At 39.5% G+C, this 22243-nt stretch overlaps 1 protein-coding gene across 1 annotated transcript in view; it reads right to left on the reverse strand.

Annotated features, from left to right (window-relative positions):
• Positions 1-8531, reverse strand: part of rnf17 (ring finger protein 17) — a 42663-nt gene extending 34132 nt beyond the window's left edge. Inside the window, exons 1-7 of the mRNA XM_061724293.1 lie at positions 8465-8531; positions 4297-4409; positions 3612-3709; positions 2887-2974; positions 1033-1119; positions 744-847; positions 255-423 (exon numbers count right to left, since the gene is read on the reverse strand). Coding sequence (XP_061580277.1) covers positions 255-423; positions 744-847; positions 1033-1119; positions 2887-2974; positions 3612-3709; positions 4297-4409; positions 8465-8531 — 726 coding nt within the window. The remainder of the gene's footprint in view (positions 1-254; positions 424-743; positions 848-1032; positions 1120-2886; positions 2975-3611; positions 3710-4296; positions 4410-8464) is intronic.
• Positions 8532-22243: the final 13712 nt, after the last annotated feature.

A 22243-nucleotide genomic window follows, 5' to 3' on the forward strand; every position in this document is an offset into this window, starting at 1 on the left:
CTTCGTTCAAAATAATGCAGATTTTCCTCCGTTGCTGCCCAACATTTTCCACATCAGCAGAAAGCTCACATACCTTGCAAAGTTGTTTCTCAAACAGTTCACCAAAAATGTTTCTATAAATGATGTAAACAATTAATTTAAAAAAATAAAATATAGGAAATAAATCAGAATTGGCCTTCAAGACCGACAGTTTAAATACAACATAAGAGTACATAGAAAGTATACGGGATGTTTACAAGCATAGCATCTCAAACCTTATCCAGGATGCAGAATCGTCCTAGAAAAGGGACACGACGCACTTCTCTGGCCATCCGCATGGCAATCTCTAAGGTCTTAATCCTTTCCTGGACCTGGGACACTACTGCTTCACTTCTGGAAAACTGTTCTTCCAGTTTAGTCAGCTGGTCCAACTGCATGTCTTTCCTAGTGACAAATACAAAAACAAGTAGTAAACTTGATGCTTCTTTACTGCCTTTCAAACAACATCAGAACTAGGCTCCTGTCAGATTTTTCAAGGAAGTAAAGAATGGGGGGCATCTCTGTAATTGTTGATCATGCATACATTTTTCATTAAGAAAAAACAGGATTCTATAAGCATTTACTATTCATGCATATACTCAGCGGCCACTTATTAGGGACACCTGGTATGAGTGTATGTACTCACCACCTTATAAGGTATATCAGGTGAAGCTAATAAAGTAAGTGGCTGACGAGTGTGTATTTATTACAGCAAACATCCATACCACTTTAGAATCGCCTGTGAAGCTCTGTCTGTTGCCTGATTGATCTCCAGCTCCAGCCGAGTTCTCTCTTTCTTCACTTGTTCTGCTAGACCAGCCTTCAGAGTCTGTCCAAGTCAAGAGCAGTAATACCACTAAATTAACATTCTTGGAATATTGCAAAAGAGCATTCAAGCAGTAGCTAGTCATTTTAAATCTCATTTTTGACACGTTAAAAGTAGGTTTTCTTATGAAAGATTGTACAGTGCAATATGTTTGCAGTTTTTTGTTTTTAATCCCATGGAGCTTTCACCTCATGGATGAGTTCCAGTTGGGCAAGATTCCCTGTAGACTGGTCCAAAGCCTCATCCACTACCTTCTTAATCTTCTCATCTGCTGGCTAAAGAAAACATTAATTCAGTCAGACAACAAAAGCAACATTCTATATTTACCTATGTCCCTCTACATTATTCACTCCTACTAGTTCATCTACAGTATATAAAAAAGGAATCTCTGCTGAGCTAAACTCAGAATCTCACTGCTGCTTGAAAATCCCATCACCACTCCAGCTATACCTGCAGGCTCTAAGGGCCAATCCCAATACACCCCTACTTTCTACCACTAGCCCTCACCCACTACCACTAGCCCTAAAAATGAAGCAACAAACTTTAGGGCCCTTTTAATCTTCCCTAGGGATTGGGACACCACTTGCTACGTCACTGCGTGGTTTACGTTTGGGTACGTAAGCGACTGCGTAGTTACGTTTGCACATACGTCACACCATATCAGGAAGCCCAGAGCTAAAAGCTGTTTTAATTTACGCTGTAAATATGCCACTTTATTAAGTTTTAATATTTTTTACAGGCGTAAAATTAACCGTTAACCCCAACCTTGGGTCAGTTTATCCAAATAACGCCTGTTAAGAAATTTGCTCCGACGTTTTCGGGGATGAGAGGAGCCGCCGGCTCGGGAGCTGATTTATGGCTCCGCATTAAATCGACGCAGAGCCTACGGCGCAGGGTACGGCGTACGGCGCCGCGTAACCTGCGCCGTAGGCTCTGCGTTGGTGTAACGCGGAACCAATCAGCCTTTATTCTGGTGAGATCTTTGCAACAACGGGCAAGCGAGTGATTATGTACATTCACTGAGTAAATATTATGAAAGTAAAATATATATTTCTCGCTAGAAATGTAATCAAAACGCATTTTTATGCAGAAACTAACTCAAAATATTGATTTTATTCACTAAAAAATAAGAAATGTCCGCCATGTTTTTTTTTGTGATTCAGTCTGCAAATGATGACGTAAAGCATTCTGGGAAATTTTATCAGGCCCTCGGTCGTGAAGTCAGCATCTGAAATCCCTCACTCTGAAGGGCTAGATTGATAACCACTAGCCCTCGATATGTCCACTAGCCCTACATGCAAAGAGGAATTGGGACACCACTACCCTCACAGGAACGCGCAAAATTTAGGGGTAGGGCTGAAAAGTAGGGGTAGGGGGAGTATTGGGACTGGGCCTAAGTCTTTGGTAGGACAAGGGCTAGGTTGTTGTTCATCAATATCTCAAGGGATTTTCTGTGGGTTTTGATGAGGTTGGAGGCAAGATGCACAACTATAAGCATGGTTAAAACAGTGATGAGAGTGTGTGGAGCCTTGGCTGACTGAACAGTCTACATTCTGAATAATTGATTTCAAATTAAACCACAAATACACGCTACAACATTATAGACCACTTGACTGAAATACTTGAGGAAATATCACGTTTTATTTAAATTGAGTTTTGACAAGGTTTTCAAATCCATGTCTAATCAGTGTTCAAAGTCAACATGTCTTAAACCGGGAAATGGCTAATATAGCTGAGTCATCTCCCTGGGCCTTCATGAGACTTATTTGGTGTTCCAGTAAAAAAAAAAAAAAAAAAAAAAAAAAAACAACAACAACTCATAAATCATTATTCCTTTCATAGATTTAGCAGAAACGTCATCAGTGGTGTCATAACTTTTTACATTAATTTCATAGCCAGAAGTGCTTCTGTCTCCATTTCCTAAATCTTTTTTAAATAATTGTTCAGCTGTTATACTGACTGCTGTCATTAAAAAATTAAAAACACATGTACACCATGATTACTTTACAGGTTTGTGTAAAACGGACATCACAAAAACATACCTGTTCTGTTTCTGTATCCATCATGTTAGGGTCTCCACATGAAGATAATTCATTCTTTCTGCTATACTTTGATTTGTCAAAGTGGAGGCTTCAGGAAATAGAAAACACCAAAACAATTATCAAGGTACAGGCTTTTCTTCTTTTTCGTCCTCTGATAAACACATGAAGGTGTGCCAAAATAATAATAATAAAAAAGGTTCAACTACACAAGTGAGATGCCATATATAAGCAAATACTTCAGTGCATTGTGTTAATATCTGTATGGGTGTAGTGATGGACTCAGACCTAAATTTGGAAAAACACATTAAGGCAATAACAAAGTCAGCCTACTATCACCTTAAGAACATTCTGTATCAAGGATAAAATAGCTGATGTCTCACACATCAGTGACCTCCTGACCCAGTATGAACCTTCAGACCCCTCGGGTCATCTGATCTGTTTATTTTTTTTTTCAGTTCCAAGAGTCAGAACCAGACATGGAGAAGCTATATTCAGATTATATGCTCCATATGTCTGGAACAAACTCCCAGAAAGCTGCCGATCAGCTGAAACAGGTTAAAGACAAACCATCTTATTGTCCAAATATACTATTGACATTTGTGTCAATAATGCATCTTCAAATGCTGAAATTGTAAATTAGATATAATTTCAATACTGTGCAGCCCCAACTGATAATTAAAACGGACAGACAAGTGATACAGCTTGAATTCAGAATTCAATTTTACCCTTTAGTCTTGTTGGTTTTGGTAGTATAGATGAGGCCTATGATTCTGGTTTCTTCCTGAAGACCACAAACTCCACCATCAGGAACAGTGGACTCAACCTACAAGGAGAAACCATAAAATATATTAATTAAATCTTACATTCCGCAAAATTTTACTTAATTATGTAGCAAGATTACACACATCTATAAATTGTTACTAATTAAGTAGAAACTTAATTCCCCAACAGAATTCATTTTATTTTTTTATCCTGATTGTTTTCCCCATTTTATCACCCAGTGCTCCTACCTAAGTCAGTCCTGGGCATTGCTCCCTCTACCAACTCCGGGAGGGCCCTACACTGAGCTCAGGTCTCCTCCTTACTTGAGGAGTAGGGCTGCAACGATTCGTCGACGTTGTCGACAAAAATCGATAATCAAAATTGTCGACAATGAATTCCATTGTTCAATTTTTTTTTTTTTTTGTGAGGGTAGCTCACATTAGCTACCCAAGGGAACACGGGGAGAACATGCAAACTCCACACAGAAAGGCCCTTTCCCAGGGTGTGGGTGCTGAAGTCATGGGGGAACTTAACACGCAATAAATAAATAAATAATTTTTTTGAGAGGCAAATTAACCCCCATCCCCCGTACAAATTTGGTGAATTTTTTCTTCTTAATAGGAAAAGTAAGATAACTGGCAACTTTACCTCACAATCAGGACATCTAATGACACCATCAGACTGAAAGGACACGAGGCAAAATGTGCAGAAGAAGTGGCCACAAAAAAGCAGACGGGGAAGGTTTCCATCAACTTTATCCTCTGAAACATGACAAGTAGAACAATGCAATGGAATAAATTGTAAAAAAATAAATTGAGAATAACTGGTACATTACATGAAAGTTATTTAAGTGAAATAGTATTTTCCTAATGACTTGCAAGCACTAGAAAATCCTTCATTTAAAAATACCAACTAGTGCTGGGCGGTATGACCAAAAATTTATATCACGGTATTTTTCAAAATTATATCGGTTTCACGGTATATCACGGTATTTTTTTTTTTTCATGCACAACTGGGTGTTAACCACATTTTCTAATGATTTGGAAAGGAATTGCTGCAGTAAATTGACTTAGAATGGCCTATTTTACTGTAATGAAGACGAAATATTGTAGAAAAACATTAATGTCCACAGTAGTATAAATACAGATTTGCATGGCCTCACAAAATGATGCCGTTTACTATGCGATTATTTTTTTCAAGGTCCTGTTCTCATGTATTTTTTCAACTACACAAGCAATAAATCAGTCTGTTTTCAAGTAGATTTTCACTTGAAATAAGTAGAAAAATCTGCCAGTGGAACAAGATTTTTTTGCTTGTAATAAGAAGATAAATCTTGTCCCACTCGCAGATTTTCCTACTTATTTCAAGTGAACATTTACTTGAAACAGGTGAAAATTGTCAAATAAGTTATTTTTCTGGTGTTATTTTTCTGGTGATGACTCTAAATGTTGAAATAGCAGTAAAACCACATTCATTGATGAAATGACATAAGGGATGGAAAGGGGGGATGGCAGTTTTACAGGGGGGATGATTTGGACCGTTTTTATTTCAGGGGGGATGATTTGGACCGTTTTTATTTCAGGGGGGGATGATTTGGACCGTTTTTATTTCAGGGGGGGTGCCATCACATCACCCCTCATCCCCCCTCAACTCCAGTCCTGCTCAGAGGGAACTCAGAACTTCTTCATAAATAACTCAAAAATCCCAGCGGCGAAAGCTCCGCGTCGATTTAACGCGGAACCATAAATCAGGCTTCACAGCGCGACTCACTCACACAGCTCACACAGCTCCTCGCCGACTCCGCACTCATATATTTAATAAATTTATAAAGCCCATATATTTATAAAGCCTCACTTGGCCGAGCCCTAACGCTGAGGCCATGGTAGATTTAAGTTACACGCGGACACGCAGCACTGTTGACTTTTCCCATGCTTTTCCCTGCCGGCTCTGCTCACTGTTCACTCGCTAAACAGTCCCCTCACAAACAGTGTCCAGCGGCGCTACGTTCCGCCGCGCTGCGCTCCCAACGTTGTGTACGCTACTCACCGGTATTACGGTATATGAAAAATTCATATCATAAGAAAAATAAACACCGGTATTCGGTATGAACCGGTATACCACCCAGCACTAATACCAACCTTCATATGCTTAGGAAATTTTATGAAAAATGTATAATTAAAAACCAGGCAACCTAACAGTAATCAGTTAGTGACAAGAGAATATAAACCCTAAATATCTAAAAAAAAAAACAATCTGTGTTCAGCATAAACAACATATGGTGGCACATTTCCAGTAATTACACTGCAATATAGTGGGGATACATAAGCCTTGTGGACAATATACAATTATGTTAAAGTGGGTTTCAAATAATTTTATTTTCAAATTGCAGATGAAATCTGACAGTTTGTGTGTGAAGAAGACCCACTAAACCTTTAAGATTAAGCTTACAACTTTCCTTGTTGGTAAATCTTATAGTTAGCAATGGTCCAGGTGCCCTAAACATCCCGTAATTATGCTGCTAAAGGCCTAGACTGCTGGGGAACCTTCCATGGTACGCTTTTCCTCACTCTGTTATTTTACCCCACCTTTCCTTATGACATTATTATATCATTATTAACCTGTGTTCCTCCTTCCCAGGACGTGTTCCTGACCTGTTGTTGTTGTTCTTTTTTTCCTACTCTTTCCTGTCATCTCAATCTCTAACGGGCCATGACAGATTCTTGGCAGGACCAATGGGGCGGGGTTGACCTGTGGAGATGTCAGACACGTTGTGCCAATGTCCCAGAAAACAATGCCAATGCCTTCATCTACAATCCTGTGACAGCTGATCTAATCAAAATCGTTTGTTTGTTCTCTCAGATATAAGTCGCTTTGGATAAAAGCGTCTGCTAAATGACAGTAGTAGTTGTAGTAAATGAATAAACCCTGCGAGCGCTCTCGACAGGACTAGAACCAATAAAAGTAACAAAAACATGGGTTGTGATGCTTTGCAAGGCCAATGTCTCAGGTTGTTAGTTTGGTGGTATCCTGTCCTGGTGCAAAAATACGGTAATTGAAAAGATGGCGAAAAGAAAAAGAGATGACAAGTATCGTACATTTCAGGACGAATGGACCGAAGAATTGTCCTTTGTGGAGAGAGCAGGTAATAATTTGCAATGACAAAATGACATCAATGAAACGGTCGAATGTAAAGCGGCACTTTAACACGCTCACAGCACAGACTTACCCACTTTCAAATCACATCTCAAAACTCACCTCTTCAGAACAGCTTTTAATGTGTAATTTGTGTCTTATCCTTTATATCTTTATCTTTTTTCATCCTGTGGTTTTTAATTTTATAGATCTCGATGTTTTATCTTTGTGTCTGAAGCGTCTTTGATTTTTTTAAAGCGCTCTATAAATATAACTGATTATTATTATTATTGTTATCATTATACTGACATTTAGTTGAATTCACTTTTTAAAAATATTATATGGCTCTCACTGAAATAAATTTCCAAATTTTTTGCTTTCATGGCTCTCTTAGTCAAAAAGGTTCCTGACCCCAATAGCGTCTATCGATTTTTGCTACCCAATCGAAAAATGCTACCTAATGGTTTTCTACTTTTGTAGAGCTACAAATTTACTGTGTTTTACTCCCTAGCCCACTTCCTTTCCCCCAAGTGGTCCTTGTCTCTTGCCAGGCCGTTATTGTAAATAAGTGTAATGTGTTCTTAATGACCTGCCTGGTTAAATAAAGGCGAATATCAAATAAAGCGATAGAATTGTTTTTTTTTCCTCTTTATCGTATAATGTTCACAAAGTGTAATGCAATTCATGTCATGGGTAGTGTATTTTGAATGATCAAATACTCAACATCCCATATTATCAATTTTAAATCAATATTTCAGGGGTAGCATAATTTGATAGCCCAGTAACATCCTATCAAATAATGCTCCCGTCACTTAAAGACTACTAATCACCTCACTTATATGAGTTTAAAAAAGGTCTCCAACAAGTTTAATGCTTTCTTGGAATAATGCCTTTTAGTTGACTTTGTATCAGCGTATCTGTACTGTCATGAAACTGTACCTGATCCTATGCAATTCTTCTAATAAATTCTTCAATCAATCAATCAATCAAACTGCCACTGTAGGATGAATGTCAGCATACTTACACCTCAATTCATCAATTTTAAAATCAATATTTTAGGGTAGCAGAATTTGATAGCCCTGAAACATTCTATCAAATAATGCTCCCTTTGAAGATGTTACTCACCGTTAACCGCAGCGTGGACTGAAGGGATGCAAGAAATTATCGGCGTGGCAATCACTTTGAAAATCTACTGTGCGCATGCGCAGAAACAGTTCTCGACGGGCAGCATGGACTGACAGAACACCGGCGTGCTTCAATTACTTTTGAGAGCTACTTTCACAGCAACAGTAACAAAACCAAAACTTTCCACTTATTCCATCTCACAGATGAAAAAAAAAAAAACAAGTAGAAACACCTTGTTTAACTTATATTTTAGGACATAAGCATGTGTAACTCTCTCCTTCACGATAACAACTGAGTCATTTAAGCCCTCACTTAAATTGTTTGGTAAACACTTGAAAATAATATTAATCTCTCAATAGGATTAATAGGTAGGATATGGATAATAATTAGTAGGATATGGAAATATGGACGTGGGGAAGTTATTCTGCTGAATGCCTTTGAACTTTTTTTTTCCGACAGCACGTGTTCCCCCGCTAAGGCGGCCGCTTACCAGCGACCCGCTAACTTATACCTGGAAAAACCAATTCAAACTGTTATACACGGGTTGTAAATATCATACCAGGGATGTTGAACGCTTCTCCGCAGGACTTGCATATTGCAGCGCTGGGACAGCCGGCCACGTCCATCGTTGGCGTCGTTACAAAGGTGTGACTGAACCGCGATGGCGCTCAGGTGCTTCACCGCCAGGTCGGGCCGCTCTGCGCCTGCGCAGAACCGCTGCCACAAGGGCATGGCCAGAAACTACAGATTAATATTAATATTAATAATCGTCATCGTTTAGCTTTGAATTAATCATCATTGCACACAAGGCTACAGTTTACGGAAGAGTATTAGGGCCAGGCAGGAGAAAAATAAAAATAATATTTTAGAGGAGGAAGATTTTTTTTCTCATTATGCACTTTGAGAAAAAAGTTGAAATGTAGAGAAAAAAGTCGAAATGTCGAGATTAATGTTGAAATACAATTTCAAGAATAAAGTCGAAATTTCGTGAATAAAGTCGAAATTTCGTGAATAAAGTTGAAATACCTTTCGACGTTTTTCTCGAAATTGTACTTCAACATTAATCTCGACATTTTGACTTTTTTTCTCGACATTTCGACTTTATTCTCGAAGTGCATAATGAAAAAAAATCTTCATCCTCTAAAATATTTTATTTTTCTCCTGCCTGGCCCTAATAATCTTCCGTAACAGTTTTGAGTGATAGGTAAGGAATCAGAATGTAGAAGACACGATTAAGGTTTTAACCCTCGTAATGTATAACGAGCTGGGCAGTAGTGAGACAAACATGCAGACAAAAGTACAAGAGCCCAAGACGATGCAGTGACTTCAGAAATACTGTTCGTTGTATAAAAATGATTAACTTCCACTTTGAGTGTCCAGAATGTAAAGGGTACGATTATCAACCTTTTACCAAATTTAGTCCAAATTATTGCCATTAATTGTCTTTGGTCCATAACCTTGAAACAGTTTTATAAATGTAATTTGATATGATGAAATTATAAGAAATCTCCAAGTAAGAATTTTTCTGGCGCCTCAGTAGTAATACCACTTCTGACCACAGGATGGCGTTGCATGACCAGGAACTTCACAGCTGTTTCTTAATTGCAAGTACACTAAAGTTTGGACTTTTTTGTAGTTTTTACATACTGTATATAAGTTTGTGTCAGATGGGACGACGTCTTTCTGGAATCGAAAACAGGCTTAATAAAAAAAAACTTAAATGTGTAAATCCCAACTCAGAAACCAGACCAACAAACAAAAAAATTACACAATTTAATGCAGCATAAAATTAAATATTCAACATCCACATAACCATTGCTTTAGTTTGATGTGTTTTTCAGGTTAATGCTAGAGAGGCTTTGACTACTAAGATATATATTTTTTAAACTATAGCACCCACTTCCGGGCCAGTTAGTTCCACATTTGCTTGCATCGGTAAGTCTTGTGTCTGTGTTGAAGCTGGAGTAAGTAAATGTGTCAGGAGTTCTGGAGATCCACGACCCTGTCCCAGATTCAGATATAATGTGCTGCATCTCTCCATGACTTGTTTCAGGAGCATTAAGTCTTGTTACCAAATGTTTTTCAAACTTCTGGTAACACAAAGAGTCATAGTGAACTCCAGTGACTCCACAGCCCAGCGTTACACAAACAAACATCCTCACAAATGGTGGAATATTTTCCTGTATGGATGTTTATGGATTTCACTGTTGATATTTATGCAATTGTAGGGCTGATATTATCAAATGAGTGCATATTTATACGTGTCAATTTGTGGTCCAAACAGAATATGAAACCTTTCATTGAGGGAAAAGTAATGATGGTGATTAACAAACCTGAGCATCAGTGAATATAGGCTATGCTTCCAGATCTTAATAATTTGACTAATTGAAGATAATTTTATGGTTGCTCATTAAAATCGGGTCAAACACACAAAATATGACGGCAAGACTCTTGATTTCAATTAATAAACAGATAATCTCCTCTTCCCCAGCTGAAGCTCTGGGCTTTCCTGAACCAGCCAAGGTGCCGTCCTCCAAGTTCCAGATGTTTCCAGAGGATCTGTTTGTGACCGGGTTTGTAACCTGAATATCAGGATGCAGATGGATATCGCTCCTCTTTTATTAACGTTGCCTCATTTATGATACATTTAAACCTGGTTGTTTACTTACTGATTTGTGAAATCAGTGATTAGGCTTGAACTTTTAACTTAGCAAGAGATGCCTTCATCCCCGTCTCCAACACAGGTACACATGTTTCACATTCGAGATGCCAACGAGAAATCATATTTACTGGTTAGAATATAAAACATAAAAAGTACTGATAGTTTATGCTTCCTCTGCACGTTTTAAAGAGTAAGGTCACATTCATTTCATCTTTTATTTTTTAAAACAGCTTTCCTAAACAACAAAAAAAAGGGGTTTTCCTCCCAGCTGTCTCCACTTTTAATGTGCAATAAACATGTGTTGCTGGATTCAGATTTAACGTTTGCTCTGCTCAGTAAATCTGAGACAACAGAATCAAAAGTCAAACGCTGTTTTTCCACAGAGCTACCGGTAGTTGCCAAGGCTGCAACACCGGTGACAGAAGACGATGCAGCTGTATCCGAGAGACCTGGGTTCTCCGGTTCGCCCAATCCGCACTCATTTCTTCCAGCTGTCGTGTGTTTCAGCATAAACAAGGTGTGCATCCTGATGTTTATGGTCCTGACTTTCCAAACCAAACACCGTTGAAGTGAGTGCAAAGTGGAAACTTCTCATGGTGAGATTTCAAGACATCCTGACTCGTGTCTCCAGATTGCATGTCCGGACTTGGATCTGGACAACATGCTGCAAGAGCAGGTCCAGGATCTGTTCAACAGGAAGTACTTTCTTGTAGGCCTCATTGGATATAGCTTTCAAGTCACCAACTGTAGCTATCAGTTTGAATAGGTGGCAGGTACAGCTTTGGGATCTGGTACTGTTAATCAACTTCATTTAGTTTACTGACACATCAACAAACTCAACTCCATCCTCTTTTTAGATCTGATTAATCTTTACTGCTGCACTGTCCAGATCACCATCACATCTGACAGCATTCTTCTTCTTCCTCTCTTCATCAAAACTTGGAATGCTTTTAAGAACTTGGAGCCATTGTCTGTTGTAGTTTCCACAATCGTCCCATGAATTTTAAACCCAGCGTAGTCAAGACATCCTGTTGGAGCAGGTCCAGGAGGCCTTGGGCATCAAGTACACTGTCCAGAGATCAAGAACAACCTCAGTCATCATTGAGGGTATTCCCCCGGTATCTCCTTCAGGAAGCCCTGCACCTTCACCTAAAACGGATACATTATTATTTTAATGTCATCACTGACCTTCCTTCTTTCCTGACGGATGATGACGACATTAACCACATGAAAGCTGTCCTGCGGGAGCAAGTCAAGGAGCTGTCCGGCAAGAACTACGGTCACTTGGATTCATCAGCCAAGTTGGAACATTTAATTATAGCAGCTGCTGAACACATATCATCTTCTCAAAAGTCTTTTACTTTGAAGTTGGGTTATTTTTCATCAGCGGTTTTTCTTTTCTGCAGAGAAATTTTGCTCGAGGAGACAAGCAAACAGCTACTCAGAACAAGGACAACATTCAAGCACACTCTAAGATTTATTGTGGTTTGGGATTTTTGTTTTTTACGCTGTGGAACTTTAGCTTTTACTTCGTCACGGCATTTAGTTCAAAACAAGATTCTGACGTTGGTACATCTGCAGTGTGACTGCTGATTTCAGATAAGTGCTGTTTGCATCATAGCATTTTTTCACAGATAAAAATTGCATCTCCTCCTTGAGCCGCCACCTTATTGTGGTGGACGGGTTTGTATGTTCCAGTGATGCGAGGAGCTGAGTTGTCCGGGGCTGTCCGGGGCCCTGGTAGGGTCAATCAAGGCAAACATAGGGTGGCCGACAAGGGCCAAACGCACTGCAACGGCCTAATGCGTCTCAATTAAGGAAAACGGCTTCAAGTACAGAAACGATTCAAATTCACAAACTCAAAACAAGGTACAAAAAGAGAAACGTGGTGCAAATGAAAAAACCTGCTGCAAAAAACAAAGACAAATGCAGCATCATCAAACGCGCTGCAAATAGAGAAACGATGCAAAGCACAAAACGATATAAAACCAGAAACCATCTTCAAAAGAAAAACGCTTCATAACCGGTTACCAAACCTGCAGAGGGCGCTCTCTGTGTAACAGCTCAATGGACAGACACACGGGATGTAGAGAGAGACCGAACAGCTGACTGTAATGTTGAAATACAATAAAGAAACGTCTCGTAATTTGCAGCGTTGTACAGTGATATAAACATCGTATATAAATATAGTCAGTTAAAAATCACATTACCGTTCCCGCTGTATGTTTAAACCATGGATGTAAACACTGTGGTTCAGTCAGCAGCGCCCCCTGCAGGTTTGGATAACTTCCGGTTGTAGTGACCGGTTATGAAGCGTTTTTCTTTTGAAGATGGTTTCTTGTTTTATATCGTTTTGTGCTTTGCTTCGTTTCTCTATTTGCAGCGTTTGATGATGCTGCATTTGTCTTTGTTTTTTGCAGCACGTTTTTTTATTTGCACCACGTTCCTCTTTTTGTACCTCGTTTTGAGTTTGTGAATTTGAATCGTTTCTCTACTTGAAGCAGTTTTCCTTAACTGAGACGCATTAGGCCGTTGCAGTGCGTTTGGCCCTTGTCGGCCACCGTACAAACAGGTGTTTGGAGTCCTTGGATGGGGAACTGGAGAATGCAGCTGGGGACACCCTCGTTCTGCTGGGGGACTTCAACTGTCATGTGGGAAATGACAGTGAGGCCTGAAAGGGTGTGACTGGGAGGTTTGGAGTAGTTGGGAATCTACTACGATCCCTTGTTATAATTCTGTAAAGCTCTTTATGTTGCACAAGTTGCATGAAAAGTGTTTTACAAATGAAATTTGATCGATTGGTGTAAGAAACAATGGCATATTGGGGAAAACTGGTACTGCTGGTGTTTCTGTGCCGGACCGTCCCCACTGATTAGTACAGTATTGTAGTATTGTCACTGGCTTTATTCTCAACACAGTAGCTCTGATGCCCCCATGTGGTCAGAAGTGGTGTTGCTACACAGTTACCTTTAAGACACGTATGTTCTATGGAGGTTCAATGACACTGAAATCATTCAGTTTAATAGAAACCTTTATTGAAATATGCAACTTTTTCTCTTTTTAATCGCAGAAAAGCAGGTGGAGTGAAATAGGTTTTTGATCACGTCGTTGCTCAAATTATATTAATCTGATGAACCTGAACCATTCACATAAATCATAGAAGGAACTTTTCAGATTTTTATGGTCCAAAGTGCGTCAAGAAAACTGGCAGTCTCTCTGTCTCACGCCTGTTATATTTCACATTGGGAACCTGAAAGAGGACCAACGTTCTTGCCACATTTTCTTCCCAGTGACTCATCACTACCTTGACAACACCTCAAAAATATTTTCTTCAGAGTGTGACATCGATACCCGGTGATCAGAAGACGCTTTGACTCCACCCAGTGCTGTTTGTCATATGGCTGCCCCATAATCAGGGATCAATAATTTAATCAAACATCAGTTTTGATCCTCGACTCAAACATGTCATTAGGTCTTGTTTTCTTCAGACTGAATGTTATTTCCAAAATCAGGTCATTTTTTTGAACTACTGATTTACAAAAAGTTCTTCTTGTTTTATCTGCTCTCACCCTGAGCTCTGAAATGTACTCAGCTCTCAGTCAGAGGTCAACTTTATTCATTACTTAGCACCACATGTAGTGCAGCACTTGTTCAGCACAGTTCCTGGATTACATTTTTATGGTAGACAGATAGATACTGTAGGTATATTCTTTTTACAAAAAAGGGATTCAATATCAAAAGAAAGAAATAGAGTTAAGAACAGTGACTGCCTGCAGTTTTTTACAGTTTACACTTGGGGGCACCAAAGACCAAGGTAGATGGCAGATAAAAAAGAGAAATGAGTTTATAAATGCCAGAAAATTTACCCCTTGAGCTTTAAATGAGCAAATATTTCACGCTCTTTTGACACGCTCTTAAAATGGTTAATGTGCAAACATACAACATCATTTCATGCTCCTCTAAGTTGTAAAAATCAATTTTAACACCTTATTTTCTTTTAAAATGAGTAACTGATTAAGTATGGATGTTTTGAAAGACATATACATACCATTCAGTATCAGTGTATATTATGTCTGAATGGAGGTAATGGTGTTGAAACAGACTGCAGTAGTATGTTTTATCTTGTATTTTTACTTTCATATGACTGAGGTGGATGTTACTGTGGTACCTTTTGTTTCCTCTTGGACCCATTGCAAGGCTTTGGAGTAAAGCTAACGGCAGCATCTCACAGCTGCCAGCAGGACTACCGCCCGAGGACAATGGCCAGGCATCCAGCGGAGCAGCAGTAACCAGGAGTGACAGCCAGTGGAGAGCAGAGATGCAGAGACATCAGATGGTAAAGGTAAATCATCTCATAGAGGCTGCATCACGGACGAAACTTTAACCTTCAGAAAGCACTCATGCAAATTCCTGGAGGCAAGGTTGAAGCTGCATGTCATTAATGGGTATTTTCCAGTCAGAGATGGCAGGATGCAGCCTGAAAGAACGATTTGAGATGCATGTGATTTGAATGTGCCAGTCCCATCTCTGCCCAAGTGTCCACATGAATACAGCTCCTCACCCTGATCCCAGTTGAAAGTGGACCACCGTGGTGTTGAGGTGTCAAAGTGCCTGGAGCTGAGGTACATCTGCATCTCAACAGAAGGGTGAAAAGCATCCAAGATTAGATATCACTCAAGGGTGATTAACACGACAACTGTATCTAACAGACCTCCTACTGTACATCATTTTAAAATGGACAATAACAAAAACAAAGCAAAAAAAGATTAGTAAAATACAACACAGACCATACATATTGTCTGAACTGTATAGTAACACAGAAGAACAATAGTGTTGAAATAACAGGAATAACATCTGTTTTTTTGCTATTAACTTACTTTTTCACTTATGTTTAATTTATTGTATCAAAAGCAAGCTTAATCATTGGAGGCTCAAATATTCACATTTAAAACTATACTAGAATCACCATTTTCATTACCAGATTACTTTTTTGTTATTAGCTGTTTGATAAATTAATATATAATATGGCTGGCTTAAGATGGAAAATATCTATTATTATTATTCTCATTGACACATTTAGATCATGTGTTTGGTGGTGAGGATTTGTGTGAATTTTTGTTTTCCTCTGATGAATGTCATAGTATTTTCAGTTTCATCCATCCAGTGATCAGCAGTGTGAACCTGGGAGAGATCGCCTGTCATCACAGATTATCTTTTATTTCCATCCATCCATCCATTTTCCACCGCTTATCTGGAACCGGGTCGCGGGGGCAGCATTATCTTTTATTTCATCATCTCCATTTCTGAAATATATGAATAATACAAAAGTAGATTTAAGCCACACTTACACCAATCCATTGATCCCTTTTCTGTATCCTCCTCTATTTTTAATAAGAAAATCTAGGAATTCCAGCAGATGGGAAGTGGATGATGCTATGTAGGATTCTCATTTGGGTGACTGAAGGAATCTGGTCAGTAGACGTGATCATAGACAGACTACAAGGGGGGCAGGGATGGGTGTGTGTGTGTGTGTGTGTGTGTGTGTGTGTGTGTGTGTGTGTGTGTGTGTGTGTGTGTGTGTGTGTGTACTAAGGTGGGGGGTTGTATAGTCGTGTTTATTATGTTTAATGAACCAATAAGCAGAATGCCAATGAGGGACATGTGGGGGTTCCAGTAAGTTGGGGACTAAGCCACCCCCCTCCACCCTATCATCCCTCTTACCAAATGTGGGTCACTTCCTATCCTCGGGTGATTTCCATAACATTTCCGCAAGAACAAGAACCTCCCTGCACCTCCCAAACCCTTGACAAATCGCTTACACGTTAATGATGCTCTTAATTAAAGCGTGTTGTCTCATTAGCTCTCTCCTGATGCCTCCACCAGGCTTTGAGCAATCATCCATCCCTTTCTTTGTTATTGCACAGCTACTTCTCACATCACTTATTGTGGGTCATTTCATGTGACAGGAGATGATGTCTATGAGAAGCCGTGTACCTCCAAAGGTCTTGGTAAAAATACAAGCTCCTCCTGTTCCTTGTTTTCCTGTTTACCCATCATTACTGCTTAGTTTCCAAAGAAAAAATGTAATATCACTGTCTTTTCAGATCAAGACGTTTAAAAAGGTTAATTAATCTGTATGTAAGCATTGTAACATAGGTATCTTTAACAAGAGATAACATGCATTCTTTAGTTTTTTTGCTTAAGAATCTATTATTATTTTCCTAAATATTACAAATGATGCTTCTCTTTTTTAGTAAGCCGGCTCCACTGATTCACAGGTTTCATGACCTTGGTGTCAAAACAGCTTCCTCCCTCTTTTTGCACCATGTCCTGGTTTTCTGAGTGAAAAGAAAACACATGCAAAGGTCACCAGACATGCGAGACGCACTCGTCACACGAGTCTCGTAGACGTATTTTAAGTGGGGGACCCCACAGGCCACTTGGCTGTAGAATGAAAAGAGCAAGGATGATGTCAAATGACAATCGCTTTATCGCTTCCCCCGTCTCTTTGTCTGGTCACGGACAAACCAGCCATCTTACAAAATGGAAAATTACATGCTCTCATCGCAGCAGAAAACGATATCTTTTTTTTTTTTACTTTGATATACATTGTATGATGCTTTCATATGAAGCTTCTGCTTTTCACTGGCTCATATCTGCCTGGAAGTGGTTGCTGTGATTATATCCAGGTCAGCTGTCATGAACAACACAACCACACCAATATCGTTGTCATTTTGGGGGCTGGGAATGTTATCTTATTGTTCACAATGTGCTCAAAAGGGAGCCATTATTTTCAGGTTACAGATTTCCAATTGAAAGCCTCAAGAGACTTTTAGCCTTGCGGCATTATTCATTGGCAGTTTATTGGTCTCTCTAATCCACTGTAGGAATGATGAAGCTTCTCCAAATAGACTTAAAGGGGACCTATTATGGCATCTAATACCTATTTTAAACAGGACTTGAATGTCTTAAAAACAAGCTTTTGATTGTTTTTGTTAAATAAATTAGAAATTCAGCCTCTGAGCCATGTCTTTATCTTCCCATTCTCTAACCTCATTATCTATGAGGGATTCTGAGGGGGCGGGGCTATGATAATGAGGCTCTGTGCTGATTGGCTGCCTGAATGACGCGATACACCGCTACGAAAAAATGGTGGAAGCTCGGCGGAGTTAGTTGTGGGCATGTAAATCGCGCCCGTCGTTACGTAACGACGGGAGCAGAATCTGAACGGCTTGTAGATCCACATCACACTGGACGGCTCATCCGGGCGGCTGTACAGACACTGCAGAATTTGGTTGCTTTCCTCCTTCTCTGAGTTGGCAGGCTGAGGGGAGACCACTTTATATATGTTAAAGCAAGAAAAAATTAGTTTTTCATAATAGGTCCCCTTTAAGTTTGCTGTTTGCTCCAGGCAGAGAATGAGATGCTCTTAAGGAAGTATACAATGTTGCAATTTTTCACGCAACTTGTCATTTGATATGAATCCTTGAACTGTATTTTTTGTCATGTTTTTCTTATTTTTCTCACATTTAAAGCCTTGTTTTCTTTATGCAGAAGTGGTAAAACCAAACTGATTGTCCATATCTTCCAATATCCATCCATTACTCATTTTTCACTTCTCATCTGGGAATGCATCGCATCATTACAATCTCAGCTAAGAGTCAAACCTCTCTTTCACCAACCACTTCCAAACCACTGCAAAACCAGCCGAGCAGTGCAGGATTAATACTCTCCAGGGCCCCAGGGCACTCGTTTTCAGGGGCCTCCACTTTAAACATATGCACACATCATGCAAACATATGGCATATTTAAGAATTAACGTCATATGAATCAAATTCGGACTAACCAGTTGAGCTGAATGGGTACAATATTCACTTAAATTAACCAAGTAGCGATAATTTAATCACAAATCACTCAACAAAGTAGAAGCCCTTCAAATCATTTCAGCACAGCCCTGATAAGATTTATGATTGATAAAAACAATTTTTTAGGGTAACATTTTTTCTTTAATTACTTTCCTTTCTTGTCTTTCTTTTAACTGGTCCTTGGCTGGAGCATCAATTCTGTACAGTAGTTTACTTTACAGTCCAGCTAATTCTCGGTGATGAAATGTAACTGATTCTGAATCAGATACATGACACTTGTTGCCCCTCAACAATTTAATTGGCTAAAAGAAAAAAATTGTCTTAAATCTATTTTTTTTTTTTTTAATTTTCTTGGTATAACACAATGACATTTACAATACAGTGTAACAGAAATTATTCCTCCAATTTTTTGGTTTGGAATCAGTTTCATACAACTCAGTTTCTGTAGTATTCTGTGCATACTGGCATGTTTTTTTTTTCACCTCATGGGTCCTTTCCAAATGTTCTTCCATGGTGGTCCCTGCACAAATGCACAGATTGTGGATCCGGGCCTACAGCCCAGAGACAAAAGTTCTCCAGTTGAACATTTCTGAAGCATCTCCCCTGCAAGACAGCTGGAACCGCCCCGGCTGCCACCTTTGCATGCGGCTGAGCAGGGACTCCACTCTGACATCCTCCTGGATAATTCTTTTTGTAGCCTGTATTGTCGATAACTGCACATGAAATGGGTGCAGAGAGAGAAGGGGAAAACACGCAGCAAAGGACTAGAACCTGGGTCATCTGGACTACAGCCTCCGTGCATGGGGCGCCTGCTCAACCAGGGGAACTATTTGGCAGACCAAAACTTGAAACTTTCCTGAGGAATTATCTGCATGTGACCACAGGTGAGTGTTGGTACATACAGTTCAGAACATATGAACAAATGCTTCACAAAAAGTCTCACAGCCCCAGCATAGATCACATCCAGACTCTCTTGGAGTCTCAAATCCATGATCCAGGAGACATATTTCTAAAGCTGCATCATGTCAGTAGGTGTGTTTGCGTTGGACGGGCTGACTGGATAATCAACCTTAACTCCAACCAGCTCATTATGCTGCTAAAACGAGTTTGTAAAATGACTGTAGAAACAAAAAGGTATTATATTTGTCAGAAGGCACGTGGCACTCATTCAAAAACATTGTCGTCAGCCAGTTTTCCAGTTACTTGATCAGTGATTCAAGAGGCAGAACAAGAAGATGATCCCTCACTGGATTCTCACCAATAAACGTGGCCTACTTCATTTATTAAATCACTTACCATGAATGCAGCAATTGCAGATTTTAGATATGATGTTCTTGGACGTATTTGATGTGGAAAGATGATAACAATAATCTTACTATATTTCCAGCTAACTGAAATGATTGCAGAGATTCTGGAGAGCGAGTTTGAATTACAACCAACAGTGCTATTGATCTTTTGGAAGAAAGATTCTCAGCGTAAGACTCAATTCACTGACTCGGAGAGTCATTGACAAGAACACTGAGACTCAACATAATCAAGTTAGTCTCAAATAAAGTTTCACTTTACTTGCATACGTACTGTAGAAAATTGGTTTTAAACGCTTCAAAAGTGGTATTTGTTCCAGGACAGTTGCACAACAGTGCCATTTGTGTTTTTATAAAGGAACAGTAGTTTCAGCTGTGCAGCACAGTCAATGTCCTAAATGCATAACTAACCATAAAAAGGTCACCAGGTCATGGCTGTTCAAACAAAAACTCATTAAAAACAACTTAAATTCAAGGATATCGCCTTTGAAACTTTTCCACCCTCAACTCATTTCTGTCTTGTCACTGGCTCAACTTCTTCTTCCCAGCTAGCCACGACAGCAGAAAACAATAGCATGCACATGATATCCCACACTCATTCACCTGTGTGCTCAGTCACGCCTCCTTGCACGTTCAACTTTTCATCCCATAAGTTCAAAGGCATAGTTGGAGGGTGCAGCCAGTGGACGGCTACGTACCAGTCGTTGGGACTTGAAAAGCTTAAGAAACATTTAAGACCTACCTTCTCGCTTTTGTGAGCTAATACCCATAGAAATCACGCTGATCCACATCAATGAGAAGGACTTGGAAAGGTTGGGAGATTACTTTGTTAGCCCGACTCTCTAATTGGTCTGTCACTGAGCGTTTCATTACCTGTCCGTCTAAAAAGCAATAAGTTCACCACCTCTGCTGCTCAATATTTTACACCAGAGGAAAAGAGAGGCCATTTTAACTGTTTCTGTGAATAGTGACAGTGTATGCATGTTTTCGTCAGCTGCCCTGGTGGGATTTAGATAGTGAGAACCTTGGTCTTCATGTGTGGCCCAAAGAGTGTACAGAGGTTGGATTAAAAAGCGACATGTTGGCTGACTTACCTCATCACAAGGTCTAAAAATAAAAGAGTAAAAGCCCCACACTACATTGTTTATGCACATGTGCATTTTTGCTTTGGGCTATTGAAGGTCAAGATTATTTGGTGTGAATTGGCCGGTTTTACAGAAAAAATCATCTTTCCTTCAACCAAACTGAAACCATCTACTGTATTACTGTGGAAAAGAACAAAGTACATATGTGGAAAAGTAAATCCTTTTCCCCCCTAAAGTGCTGCAACAGAAAAGTTCTGGGACTGTAAATGTCATCCAGGACTGTTCGGACTGAAAAACCAATATATGACTTTAGTGTCAAAAAAGAGTACTGAAAAGTATAAAAGGACTAGTATTTGTCATCATGAAGAGATACCTAAATGGGCTGCTGGCATTTTTAAAATTATTAGTCAGAATTCAGACATAGCAGTCACCGTAGCTTTGGGCCAGAGTTCTGTTAAACTTAAAGCCGGGATTTATTACATGACTTTTTGCAAGATTTGCCCAAACAGCGCTGATGTCTTGACAGGAATACATGACAAACTGAATTGTATAAGGTGTCAATTACCACTGCTTCTTCAGTTGCTATGGTTACGAGCATACCTTACATGACAGTATTCTGTGCAGGGAGGAGCCTTGGAAGCAAAGCTGAAGCTTAACAGACAGGACAGGAGGAGCCCGCAAGGTGTAGTTATCCAAATTCTGAAGCTAAATCCCAACTTTAGTCAAGTTTTGTTTTAAAAATTAAACTGCACATAAGAATTTGCTGCATCCATGACCCAAAGCTTAAACTCAGTTTTACAATATAATATCAAGATGCCTTCAGCACCAAAAAGCTCCCTTTGGAAACAACAGGAAAGGTTATGGCATCTTTAAACCAAAGGAGAAAAAAAAGCTTCCCTCTCCAGATCATAACATCTGTTTGCACCCCTGCTTTGCCTTCTGGCTGAGGATGAAATGAGCTGCTGACAGATTTCTTCTGGTTTAAGAGGTGACATCTGTCCAGGGAAATGATTCAGTTGGGATACATTCCAACATCAGATCATTGGCATTCACGGACGAGATGCTTATCCACCTCATTATGACCCTAAAGAGATGGCTTGGGTGACTCTACCAGAATTTAAAACAGTTGGATTCACATGCTTTGCATTACTGTATGCTCTACTAACACTAATTTAGTTTGTATGGAAATGAAGTCATAGCAGTTTTTGCCTTTCATTGCTGGAAGTTCTGCACCTCGAACCAAGAAGTGGGGGCAAGTCTAATGGTCATTTATCATCAATGCCGGCTCCTATAAATGAGTTACAAATACTTCCACTCAGCCTGATCGGAAATTAACCACCTATTCATCGGCCTTTCTTTGGGAAGGGTGTAGAAGGCACACACCTGGACTTTTTGGCAGAAGTCACTTCCCTTTCTCTATTA

Source organism: Cololabis saira, chromosome 6, assembly GCF_033807715.1.
Source record: "Cololabis saira isolate AMF1-May2022 chromosome 6, fColSai1.1, whole genome shotgun sequence".
NCBI lineage: Eukaryota > Metazoa > Chordata > Actinopteri > Beloniformes > Belonidae > Cololabis > Cololabis saira.